The 14,153-nt window shown below is 37.3% G+C and overlaps 1 protein-coding gene across 1 annotated transcript in view; it reads right to left on the bottom strand.

Annotated features, from left to right (window-relative positions):
- Nucleotides 1–11,171: 11,171 nt before the first annotated feature.
- The window catches only part of endos (alpha-endosulfine), a 60,031-nt gene continuing 57,049 nt past the window's right edge, over nucleotides 11,172–14,153 (bottom strand). The window contains exon 4 of the mRNA XM_067099956.1: nucleotides 11,172–12,806. Within this exon, the coding sequence (XP_066956057.1) occupies nucleotides 12,627–12,806 (180 nt within the window). The 3' untranslated portion in view covers nucleotides 11,172–12,626. The remainder of the gene's footprint in view (nucleotides 12,807–14,153) is intronic.

The raw sequence follows: 14,153 nt of genomic DNA, 5'->3' as shown, positions 1-14,153 counted from the left end.
TTTTGCAATGTCGCTTATAAATCTTCCAATTTTCTAAAACATTGAAGCCTATGCTGAGTTGTCGTCAGTCATGATTATGTAGCCTTTACTGTAGGGTTAGACTAAAGTCTGGAAGCACACCGTAAGCAGATGCAACTTAGCCTAACAGGTAGGTTAGCCCACAATATGTTGCCATGAAAAATTTTCTGAGTATACTTGCAAGGCTAATATTGGATCACATGTAGTCTTTATACAAGCATGTCACAAGATGCCATGCTTAAGAAGAGAATATCCTTGGCTGAGAGTGACTTACGGTCAGAAGTTTTGTTACATCTAATGTATTAACTAGCACTTAAAACTTGTATACTGCATCTGCAGGCATTATAGGTTGATTCTTGTCCAATGCCATCATGTTGCAAGACCTAGAGCAATTTATATTAAGCAGCTTACACAAGGTTTAAAGGACGGCTTGAAATATACAAGGCTGGACCAGCAAGCTTCTTTATTACTGAACAAGAGTGTAAACATACAGAATTGGTGCAAAGATCTTTCAGTATATGTACAGTATTCACTGAACACTCACTGGATTTGCCATGGCCTAGCCTATCAGTGGAGGTGGAGGCAATAAGGAGAAAGGCATCATTGAAGTTGCTGAACACAAATCTCCCAGGTTTCACATTGCCCCTTCATATATAAGACAGAAACTTAGGGGTTTGAGACTAGTGACTGATCTCTCTCTGACAAACAAGTTTGTTCTTTAAGCTTATTTCAGGACGGAAATAGGACCTTCAGTGCTGAAATCCATCAGAAATGGTGACTTCATGCTTTTGATAGACCTGAAGGATATGGTACTTTCAAGTACATATGCCTTCATCAGGACTCTCAGAGGTTCCTCCACTCTGTCTGCAGGAGGACACAACAACAGTTCGAAGTCCTATGCTCTGGACTGGCAATGGCCTCACATGTATTCATTTTCACCTTTGTTCTGGCTTGGGCCCAGTTGAAGGGTATACACTTGCAGCATTACTTGGAAGACTATTTAGTTCTGGTGTCTTTCAAGGAGCATTTGCTCTGTCATAGAGACTGCTTCCTCTCCTTTTGCTGCAATTTGGGGATTGTAGTAAATTGCGTGAAGTCTGTCCGATTTCCCACGGAGCTAAAGTACCTGGACATGCAAATAGACTTAGCACTTCAGACTCTTTAAGTTTGGTAGTTCAGAGAGGTTACAGCTTACCTTGAGACTCACGAGCAAGGAAGTTCAGAGAGGTTATGGCACAATTTCTGGCCTGGCAAGAACCACCAGCTTGCTTTTAGCAGGTGATCCTTGGAGCGACCAGCTTGCTTTTGGCAGGTGATCCTTGGTTACTGTCAACTCTGGAGAAGTTTGTGCCTCACAGGTGAAACCACCTACACTTGCTTTGGCAGCAGCCGAGGCAGCACTGGTCAGGTCATAAAGACCCCCCTTCCCAACTTGTGCCCCTGAGTCAAGAGGTTTGGGCGGACCTAGCATGGTGGATGGACAACACGAACCTCTGTTGGGAGTTCTGTTGTGCTCTCCTACACCCAATAGGTTTGCTTGTTTCATGAGTGTGGTTGAAGGATACATTTCATCTGCTCATCAACATTCTAGAGACGCAGGCAGCATGGTTATTGTTGCAAGTGTTTCAAGGGCACAGAGAAGAACCCTAAAAGAGTTCAGAGGTCTGGTTAAACAAATCATTTATAACTAACTAACTCACTCAAGGGCACTTGACAGGTCACTCAGCAGTTATGAGTGGCAATTCAACCATATGGAGTATGTCAACAGACAGGCCTGCAAGGGAGATATCTGGTTACCCCTGTTGTTCCTCCACAAACAGGTACCAAGGAAAGTGGGCCGTCTTCTGCGTTTAGTGTCACAGAAGTGGTCCGTCTCTGGTAGGAGTATCTGTTCAGCTAATCAAAGACTACTTCCTCCACCTTGGTTAAAGCAAGCTCATGCCAGTCACTGTAGTGAAAGGCTGTCACTTAGCTTTCCCCTAGATCTTCAAGCTGGAGGGGCTACATCTCTCCAATTTGGAGTTATCCATGCTAATGAGAAGTTTTGGATAGTATTATCAACCTCAGGAGCTGCAGCTTCTGGTGGGACTTATTTTTTCATCTTCCATAGCTTAACTAGGACTACCTTCATGGCCCTGGCACAGTTCAAAGCTGCTTTTTCTCATTACTTAGGCCTTGGAAAAAAGGGTGGGGGATTTACATGGTGCATCTCATCTTGTCCAGAGTCCAGAGGTTTGGGATACCTCCTTTTCTCCATCATTCCTGTGTGTGTGTGTGGTGAAAACTCGGAACCCGTTAGTCCTGATAAGTATTATGACAGTTCTCAATTCCCTCTCTCCAAACTTTGTTGGTGGTGACCTGGATGAAATGCTCTTGTGAAAAGGAGTCAAACTCATAGAGATGTGTCATCACCTAGCATGTGCAAGGAGGAAGTGTCCAGGAACGCCCTCTTCTTTCTGGCTTTGTGAGGTGATCAAACAAGCTTATGACTCCTCAGAAGAGGCTTTCAGTCTCTAGTCAAGTGAAAGCCCATGAAGTCAGGGGGGTGGGACCATCCATAGCTTTTTGGAACTCTTCAGTACGTCAGGTAATGAGGACAGGTGTTTGTTGTAGACAGACATCCTTCACCAAATTCTACTTGTGGGACATCACCCAATAGTCTTTGGATACCTTCTCCCTGGTGCATGTGGTAGCTTGTCAGCAATCTCCTACTAGACAGGAAAAGTATGAATGTGGAGTGACAGGGTTCATCATCTTCCTCCTTTGAAGCAGCATCTAGGCTGAAGTATCTGCTGGAGTTAGACAAGATACAAGTGACTACACTTCAAGCATCTAGTCTTAGTTTAGTTTTTAAGGTGTAATCCTCCATCCTCACATTTAATAAAGAAGGTAGGTAGGAGTAGAGCTTATTCTGAACCCATTATTTGGTATTAGCCAGACATAGCTTCTAACCAGCTTGACTTCCTCTACAGGTTATGGTATACTTCTCCAAATGATTTCCTAACTGAATGTCCTCTCTCAGGTAGGGTCACCCACACCCAGGCCCTACTTCTTAGTCACCCAATTGCCTGCTTGCATGCACAGTTGAGAGCATGGCATTTCCACCTACGATTTAACTCGTCAGTTATCAGAAATGACCTCCCACCAATGGAGTAAGTCTCCTGTATAAAAGATGTTTGGTTTTCTGTAGGAACTAAATTTTTAAAAAGAAATCTGTTTGTTCCTATGGAAATACAAACCTTTATTTTTCCACCTTTCACTGTTTTTCTTAAAGTTTATAATATACTAGTTCAGTTGATAGGCATGAACCACACTGACATCAACTTAAGGAGGATGAAAAGAACTTGTGAACCAAGTAAAAATTTTATGTACATATTGTCATTCAACTGGTCTATCTTTGCACCCTCAGGTGTGTAATACATCTCTGGCAAGCTAGAGGCTGGGGAAAAAACCTCAACAGCAGGAGATGAACAAGTCCACATACTCCAACACCCAATAAACAGAAGCTAATACAAAGGCACTGACTCTTGCAAACACCGCCCCCCCTTCGATTTGGGACCACCTTGACGTGGTGAGTGGGCTCTTGAACCCCCGGAATCTTTTCTCGGGTTTGAGTCTAAGAGTCCCATATACCATTATATCTTTCTTTGAATTAATTTTTGTGGAATTTTCCACTTTTGCTTGAATTTACTGGACCTGATGAACCGGAAAAGATATCATAACTGGGATTGGGTTTATATCTGAAGCTAAATAGTGGGAACTGGCAAAACCATAAGCCACAACCCCTATCTACCACTTGGGGTGCAGTGGCAACACCCTCTAATGTAGTAGGTGTACCAATCTCTGTGGTAGTGGCCCAGCCATCTGGGTCAGGTGCTTGGCCTGTTGAAGCTAGAGCACAAGCCTCCAAGGAGGATAAGATGGCACTTAACCCAACCACCTAGGAATTGTCTCAAGAAGCGTCTCTGCCTGATTTAACGGACACTGAGGAGCAAAAGCACCAAAAGAGGAGACGTTCCCCCTCATCCTCTCCTCCAATTAAACATGCATCACTTAGTAATAGATACAAAGTACTAAGCTCAATGCAAGAATCCCAGCCTGAATTTAAACAAATTGACAAGAAAGGATGGATGGTGGATGTATGATATTTAGGGCAAAAGCCCAGGCACTGGGGCCAAGAAGGCCATTCAGCATGACAAGAAAGGGAAACAAAATGACACAGTAAATCAACAGATAATAAACCAAACCTGTCAAGACCAGTCCTTTCCAAATCATCTCTTGATAGTACTCATAAACAAAAGAGTGTAAATGAGAATGCTCCATTCAAAGGGCCTTCCACCAAGCCCAAAAAATAGTTTTCATGTCAGTACTACAATGGAACTGTAGAGGTCTTAGGGCTTGAAATGAAGAGCTGAAGGTACTGCTCCATGACCATAGCCCAGGAGGTATTGTCTCTCTCCAGGAAACTAAGCTTGGAAGCACACAACATAATCCTGTGTTAAATTACTGCATATATATTTCTCCACCACCAATCAGAGATAGAGCTAAGGGAGGTGCAGCAATTATTGCGCATAAGTTGTTTCAACACTGCTTGCGATCAATTAATACTCATCTCCAAGCTGTAGCAGTAACTTTCATTTTAGATAAGCAAATTGCAGTTTGCTCCATCTATCTTCCTCCTGTTTGGGATTTCACTTACATTGATATTCATTTACTGATCAATCAGCTTCCTACTCCTTTCCTCCTCCACAGTGATTTTAATGCTCACAGCCCCATATGGGGTGGGAACACGACAGATCCCAAGGGTAGGATGTTGGAGGGTATTATGGATGATCATAATATCACTATACTGTACTCAGTAATGGAGCCATGACTTACCATAACATCTACTCCAATACTTATTCGGCTATTGATCTGAGTTGTTTGCTCATCTAGTGCCCATTATGAATGGTCAGTAAACGAATATCCAAATGGGAGTGACCACTTCCTAATTCATATAAAAACATTAAAGAATCAGCCCTCTGAGTCACCTCCCAAATGGAAGGTAGATGAAGCAGACTGGAAGAAATTTAGTGAGTCTGTTCTCATGGACAAGAATGTAAAATCATTTCCTTCCATCTCGGAGGCATATAATTACTTCAATGAGACCACCATCAACACAGTGCAACTGCCTCTATTCCAACAACAAAAGAGAAGCCCTCCAGACCAGCAGTTCCTTGGTGGAACAAAACCCGCAGTAGTATGATAAAGATCACTGGAAAATGCTACAAAAAGCATGCTGCCCATGCCAAAGTTATTTACCAACGTGCTGTGGCCAAAAAAAATATTTTAAAAAAGCAAAAAGAGTCATGGATGTACTACATTAGTGGCATTAGCTCAAAAACACCATCCAAAATGATTTGGAAGAAAATTAAAAAAACTAAATGAGAAGTTTGTCCCTGAACCTCTACCTACCCTTAAGATAAACGGTGACCTAATCACCCAACCAGAGAGGGTTGCAGAAAAATTAGGAGAACATTTCTCGAGAATGTCAAGTAGTGAGAACTATTCTGTAAGACATTAGAAATGCCCAGATTTCTCTTGATTTAAGTGAAAATAATTTTGAACCATATAATGCAAAATTTACACTGCAGGAACTCAAAGATGCCTTGCAGAATACCAAACCATCAACCCTTGGTGAAGATAAAATACGCTATGAAATGCTGAAACATCTCCCAGAAAAGTCAAAGAAATTTCTTTTAGATATAATAAATAAAATCTGGGAAACTGGTATTATTTCTAAGAGCTGGAAACTATCGTTAATCCTCCCTATGAAGAAACCAAACAAGGATCCTATTTTACCCAGCAGCTACAGACCAATACCTCTCACCAGTTGTGTTCGTAAGCTGATGGAAAAGATGATTAACACCAGATTTGCATGGCACTTAGAAACACATAATTTGCTTTCTCCATTCCAGTTTGGCTTTAGGAGAACTAGATCTACTTTAGATCCCTTACTCAGGCTCTCAAACCAAATACAAGATTTTGCTAAACAGAGCCAAACAATAGGAGTTTTCTTTGATTTGGAAAAGGCATATAACGCCGCGTTAAGGCATTATAAAAAAGTTGTATAAGATGGGCATTAAAGGAAAAATGATCAGATTTATAAATTCGTTTTTATCAGAAAGATATATAAAGGTAAGAGTTGGGAATCATGTATGACAACCTTTCTTACAAGAGGGAGTTCCCAGGATAGTGCCCTTGGTGTCACCCTCTTTGCTGCTGCCATTAATGGAGTATTAGAAAAGATATCATCACCAGTAAAAGAATCTTTTATTTGTAGATGATTTAGCTCTGTACTGCACAGGATATGATGCAGCATCTACTAGCAGGTTCATGCAAAGAGCCATCGATAAAGAAAGCAAGTGGGCTAATGAGCAAGGGTTTCAATTTTCTGAATCTAAAACTCGCTGTTTGGTTCTGCCGACGCCAAACTGAGGAAACCATTCCAACTTGTACCTTAAATGGAATTAATTTACCTTATTCTAGTGAAGTAAAATTTTTAGGAATGGTCTTTGATGAAAAGCTCACTTGGAATAATCATACTGACCAGTTAAAAGTGAAAGTGAAGAGATCACTAAATATTTTAAACGTAGTATCTAATTTTAATTGCAGTGCTGATAAGAAATTGTTGTTAAGGCTTTATAATGCAGTATGTTTATCTAAGTTAGACTATGGTTGCCAAGTATACTCATCTGCTTTAAAGACTAAACTTAAGGAATTGGACACTGCATAATATGGGGCTAAGGATCTGCACTGGAGCTTTTAGAACTTCACCCATTGAAAGTATTTATGTAGACTCCCATCCACTACCACTGGACTTAAAAGAGGAATGAGTAGGTCTGAGACACACCATGCGGCTGAAAAGCTTGAAGGAGAATCATTCTTTTGCGATCTTAAAACAGTGTGACTCAAGTCTTTTTGGATCTAGACCTTCAATACCATTTCATATCAGACAGCTGGGTGAACTGGAGGATGAAAGCATAAAAATGCAGAAGATCCTACAGGTTAAACATCCTGCTATCCCTCCATGGTTTATTCTACCAATAGGTGTCTGCATTAACCCTTAAATGCCTATTGGACGTATCATACGTTGACTAAAATTGTCTGTTGGGTGCCGAGTGGACGTACCGTACGTCGACTACAAAAAATTTCAACCTTCGGTCAAATTTGACTTGACCGAAATGGTCGAAAAACGCAATTGTAAGCTAAAACTCTTACATTCTAGTAATATTCAATCATGTACCTTCATTTTGCAACAAAATGGAAGTCTCTAGCACAATATTTCGATTTATGGTGAATTTTTTAAAAAACTTTTTCTTACGCATTTGGCGGTAACTCAGCCGAAAATTTCATAAATTCTTTCGTCATTTTGTCGTAAGTTTTGCACTGTTCTATATTAGCCGTTACATAAAGTTTTATATATGAAAATGCGTGCAATTTCATGTACAATACAGCAAAATACAACCCATGGTTGTAGCTTTTATCAGTTTGGAAATATTTTCATATAAACCACGATAACTGCCAAAATTTCAACCTTCAGTCAACTTTGACTTTCGACCAAAATGGTAAAAAAACGCAATTTTAAGCTAAAACTCTTACGATCTAGTAATATTCAATCATTTACCTTCATTTTGCAACCAATTGGAAGTCTCTATTTGCAACCAATTGGAAGTCTCTAAGACAATATTTCGATTTATAGTGAATTTTTGAAAAAACTTTTTCCTTACGTCCGCGCCAGAAATTCTTTCGTCACGTTGTCGTAATGTTTGCACTGTTTTATATTAGTCGTTACATAAAGTTTTATATATGGAAATGTGCACAATTTCATGTAGAATACAATAGAAAATAACTCATGGTTGTAGCTTTTATCAGTTTTGAAATATTTTCATATAAATCACGATAACTGCCAAAATTTCAAGCTTTGGTCAACTTTAACTCAACCAAATGGTAAAAACGCAATTATAAGCTAAAACTCTTACATTCTAGTAATATTCAATAATGTACCTTCATTTTGCAACAAACTGGAAGTCTCTAGCACAATATTTCGATTTATGGTGAATTTCTGAAAAAAAATTTTTTCCTTACGCTACTTGCTGCTGTAACTCGGCGAACATCTCAAAAATTCTTTCGTCATGTTGTCGTAATGTTTGCATCGTTTACATTAGTCGTTACATAAACTTTTATATATGAAAATGTGCGCAATTTCATGTAGAATACAACAGAAAATAGCTCATGGTTGTAGCTTTTATCAGTTTTGAAATATTTCCATATAAATCACGATAAATAGAAAAAATTCGACACAGTCAACTTTAACTTGACCGAAACGGTCGAAAACTGCAATTGTAAGCTAAAACACTTACAGTCTAGTAATATTCAATCAATTAGCTTCATTTTTCAACAAACGGGAAGTCTCTAGCACAATATTTCGATTTATGGTGAATTTTTGAAAAAAATATTTTTTTATGTCCGCTCGTTATGAATTCATGCATCATTTTGTGATAATATTTTCTCTGTGTTGCTTTGATCATTTTAAAATTTTTATATATACCAAAATCATTGCAATTTAGTGTACAATACTGTACAACTAAAAAAAATTAACTCATTAGCTTTAACCGTTTTGCTTACAGCGCAATTTGTATACAATTATATGTTTTTTTTTTTTGCTGTCATATATTCCAATATTTATATATGATAATGATATTTTTTTCATTTCTGATGGTTGCATACTAAACTTCAGGCAATGACAAAAAAATGAGAGCCAAAAATGAACTCTTAATCTTAAAAACTAAAGCGTGCTGTGATTTTTTTAAAAATTTTTTCCGCTTCAAGCGCTAACTCACCAACGCCCATCTTTTACGGGAGACGTTTTTGTAAATAGGGCTTCACGTTAAAGGGTTAAAGAGACAAAGAAGAAAGATAGTCTGGAATAAGAAGTCAGAAACAAGTTTTTGGAGCATGAGTGGCATATAAATGACACGAAATCTATACTGACGGATCAAAATCAGAAGATGGAGTAGTATGAGCAGTGGTGTGAGCCATCCCTTCATTCAAAAGTCTCAGGAATGGCTTTATCTTTGTTTGCCACAAATCGGTAAAGTTTTGCTGGATTCCTGGGCAGACTGGTCTAGAAGGGAACGAACTGGCTGATAGTAAAGCACAGATGCTGCAATGATATGTATTTTATCCACAAATAGGAAGTACAGAAACATTAGAAAAAGTATAGATTTTTGGAGTTCGCATTTTAATAGTAATAAATTTGAGATCATCCTAACATGGCTTAGGATTGGCCATAGCTATATTTTAGAAGGAGCCAGTGACCCAATTTGTGCTCATTGTGGCAGCCAGCTATCCATTGAGCACGTGCTTATGGTGAATTTTTGAAAAAAAAATTTTTTTACGTCCGCGCGTTACGAATTCATGCATCATTTTGTGATAATATTGTCTCTGTGTTGCTTTGATCGTTTTAAAATTTTTTATATACCAAAATCATCGCAATTTAATGTACAATACAACTAAAAAAATGAACTCATTAGCTTTAACCGTTTTGCTTACAGCGATTTGTATACAATTATATACGTTTTTTTTTTCGCTGTCACATATTCCAATATTTATATATGATGATATTTTTTCATTTTTGATGGTTGCATACTAAACTTCAGGCAATGACAAAAAAATGAGCCAAAAATGAACTCTTAATCTTAAAAACTAAGCGTGCTGTGATTTTTGAAATAAACTTTTTTCCGCTTCATGCTAACTCACCGAACGCCGCCGGCATACGGGAGACGTTTTTGTAAATAGGGCTTCGGCGTTAAAGGGTTAAAGAGACAAAGAAGAAAGATAGTCTGGAATAAGAAGTCAGAAACAAGTTTTTGGAGCATGAGAGGCATATAAATGACACGAAATCTATACTGACGGATCAAAATCAGAAGATGGAGTAGGATGAGCAGTGGTGTGAGCCATCCCTTCATTCAAAAGTCTCAGGAATGGCTTTATCTTTGTTTGCCACAAATCGGTAAAGTTTTGCTGGATTCCTGGGCAGACTGGTCTAGAAGGGAACGAACTGGCTGATGGTAAAGCAAAGATGCTGCAATGATATGTATTTTATCCACAAATAGGAAGTACAGAAACATTAGAAAAAGTATAGATTTTTGGAGTTCGCATTTTAATAGTAATAAATTTGAGATCATCCTAACATGGCTTAGGATTGGCCATAGCTATATTTTAGAGGGAGCCAGTGCCCCAATTTGTGCTCAATGTGGCGGCCAGCTATCCATTGAGCACATGCTGGTGCACTGTCTTAAATTTAATCGCCTTAGGGCAAAGTACTTACAAACTGGGGAGACTATTTTAGAAAATTTACATGATGGCATTGAGGTAGATAATCTTATGGGTTACCTGAAAGAATCTGGTTATTTTAATAAGATATGATTTCAGTATTTTTAATAAAGATTTTAGTCACATTTATTCTTTTATATATTAAGTATATATATTTTGAATATAAAAGTTTAATATATACTTATTTTTTGTTGGTTCTATCTAATATTCTTCATTTTTTACATTCATATTTTAACACAGAATTTTACTAGTACTGTATGTCATCACTCACCTATTCATTATCAATGATATCTTCAATTTATATATTTCACTTTCATTACGGCGCTGAATAATCCTGATGGGTTCTGGCGCTTAGTCTTCAAGACCTAAATTTCATTATCAATCAATCTTGCAAACCTCAAGTTAACAATCCAAGAGCGATGGAAAATGGGAGTAGACATGAAAAGCTTCAACTTGCAGCAAGAACACTTCTATAATATAAAAGACAAAGTTCTTATCTTCTTATGAACAAAATTGAACAAATTTTTCTGGCCACTCTTATGATCAATGCCACCTCAAATGTGCTATATATCCACAATGAGTAAACTGAAATATGAAGCCCAAGCATTTTGTGCATTAATGAATATGGTAAGGTTAACTGTTTATATCTCTAGAGCCTCTCTTTGTTTATCCTATCAGATACATTACAAAGCTTTACAAAGTAATTTTAAACCTAAAAATTCACTTTCACAAGTGCAAGGATAAACTGATATCTGCATTTAAAGGTAAAACTCATGTTTAATAAAGATCAGTTTATTTTGTTGTTTTGGTCTTTATGGAAGTTACATGAAACAAATTTAACATGTCAGAAATGAAAATATTACAAATTTCATATTGATTTACAATGAAAATTTACATCTTAGGTACACCTTTTGATACACCAATGAACACTGTTCGTCTGACAGATAAAAATATAGAACAGTATCACACAACAAAATGAGCTCTGGAAGGAAAAATGAGCGAGCTGTCTGCACAATCATGTGAATGGAAGAAATGAGTCTCTAAGCTTTACAGATTAAATAAAAATGCTTTCTTTCTGCAACATAGTTATATCATCTGAAAGTGCACAAATTTCCTTCCAAGACCATTACCAGTTGGCAAAATTTACACCATTATCTGATTTCTATCATTAGGTTCCACTTGACAACTAAAAATACACGAATAATGGAAAAAGTAAATAAAAAAGGCTGATTTGGTTTTATTCTATGACAAGTCACTTTAAATGAAAAGAAAGGAATTTCATAAGGTTATCATAAAAACAAACCTTGACTTCTCTCCCACCATCCATAGGCTTTTACAAAGTAAACAAGATTTATCAGGGTATCACATTACACAGTTCTACAGGAGTATCAAAGAATCCTATTCACACAAATACCATACTAAAGTAAGAATAAAGCATAAACAAAATTGGCACCTACACTTCCCCAAAATAAAAATATGAAACTAGCCAAATTTATAAATCATGAAGTTTAAACTAAAGCAAGGTTAAAATATTCCCTGAATATTCCACAAAACAGAGATGGGCAAAAACAGCTTAATATTGATTCTGTAAACAAGTATTAATTGTAAAACTGTTTGGCAAGCATAGTCTTGTATATGTGTGTATATATATATATTGGCTATTATAAAAGTTTATATCTAAAAGTAGATTTTAATATAATATAATCTGCTTTCAGCTAAAGCCATTTTAAAAACTCTTTTGGGGAATCTCAATCACACTTGTATGCTGTATGTACTAGGTTTCCTGATGCTAAAGTTTTAATAACCGGCCAGCCACTCGCAACAGCCTCATCCAGTGACACAGGACAATATAGAATACAAAAAAGATATATTGGTTTAAATGAATCATGTCTCCACACAAGTCCCGATGAGCCCTTAAATAAGATTATCATTCATGATATGAGCCAGTGCAGACAAAACCTGCATCTGGAAAAGGGGAGAACTTGTATTTCATGCTGGAGGCAATGTAGTCTAATCTTATTACCTATACATTTTGTGTAAAGCACATTTTTATTTTAACCTTTTGTAACAACATATCCTCGCAAAAACAAATACCACCAATTCCAATAAACTAACATGTGCTATGGCAAATTATCACTTTATATTTTTAGGTAACAGGCCTTCCAAAACCTCCTAAAATATTTAACAACTGGCAAAAAAATGATGATGACAGGGACAGTTTATCACTTAACTTAAGATGCAGTAGTCAATTTGCTGTGCTGGATAATCGAAGTTTTCCTGACAGGAACAGACTCTGGAGTGGGAATGGCTTCTCCAGTTGGCTGAGCTAACAGGGGAGGCATCCGAGATTTGTTCACAGTCGCTGGCTTTTGTTTGGCCATTTGATAATCACCAGAGTCAAAATATTTTTGCTGCAAAGAAAAAGTATCTTACAATAACCAACATACACTTTAACCCTTAAGTGACAGGCTAAATATATATTAAACACACCCCCAGACCAGGCAAACTTTAAGGTTGGTCAATTTAAAAAAACACATCAATGGAAAGAGGAAGATATGCAAATGCACACGGTGTAAGAAAGAAAATTCTAAAAAATTTTCCCTACCTTCCACAGGATGTTGAAAGTGACTGTTTACAACCTGTGTGGGGCCTCTTTTACAACACACTCGCAAAAATATGCTAATTTTACCATGCCATACATGTTTTTTCTAATAATTTATTTTATTTTGTATAATTACAATTACAGCTCACACAATATCATGCCTGATAAGAACTAAAATCAGTAACAAATTCTGAGTGTATTTTATGTAAAATATTTACAAGATTAACTGAGATGGGGAGATGCAGTAACTTTTTGTGATGTATACATGTTTTTCTAATATTTCTTTACACTTTTCTTTGCAAAATTACAATTATAGCTGACATACTACCATAAAGGATATGAACTAAAACCAACAGCAATCCCTGGGTATATTTATGAGCAAATAAAGAAAAAGACAGAGCTACAGAGAGGCAGTACATCTCCCCATGAAATCTCAAGGCATACTGAGCCCCCCCTCTCCTGTGCTGAACTACTAAAATTGCCATAAGTCAAATATCGACCACTGAAGTGATATGAACAGCTTTTCTTTGCAAAATTACAATTATTGCTGACATACTATCATAAACGATAAGAACTAAAACCAACAGCAATCCCTGGGTATATTTATGAGCAAATAAAGAAAAAGACAGAGCTACAGAGAGGCAGTACATCTCCCCATGAAATCTCAAGGCATACTGAGCTCCCTCTCTCCTGTGATATTTTATTATTACTATTATTAAAGTAGTTTAACCAGACCAGTGAACTGACTTTCAGCTCTCATAGGGCTAGCCCAAAAGATTAGATTAAAATACCAGGTCTAGGCTTGAGGCCAAGCACTAGGACCCGATAGGTCATTCAGTACAATGATGAACAAATTAAAATGAAATTAAAAACTGCACTAGGCACATGCTCTCATACTGGAACACATACATACAATAAATACATTTACTCATGCTTCCTTACAACACACTAAAAAGGTTTATTAATCAAATCAGTTCCTCATGAACAAAATCCGAATGACTGAAAATGTAAAAGATTCGGACAAAATTTCATTCATAGATTTATTCCCAAAAGTTGAAAGTCTGTTGGTCATACTTTGGACACTCGCATAACACGTCTGACCATTATCATCACCTTGCACTCTGAGCACTCAGGTGCTGGGTCACGTGGGTTGCTC

This window comes from Macrobrachium rosenbergii, chromosome 56, assembly GCF_040412425.1.
Source record: "Macrobrachium rosenbergii isolate ZJJX-2024 chromosome 56, ASM4041242v1, whole genome shotgun sequence".
Lineage (NCBI taxonomy): Eukaryota > Metazoa > Arthropoda > Malacostraca > Decapoda > Palaemonidae > Macrobrachium > Macrobrachium rosenbergii.
This window is presented reverse-complemented; position numbering and strand designations above follow the sequence as displayed.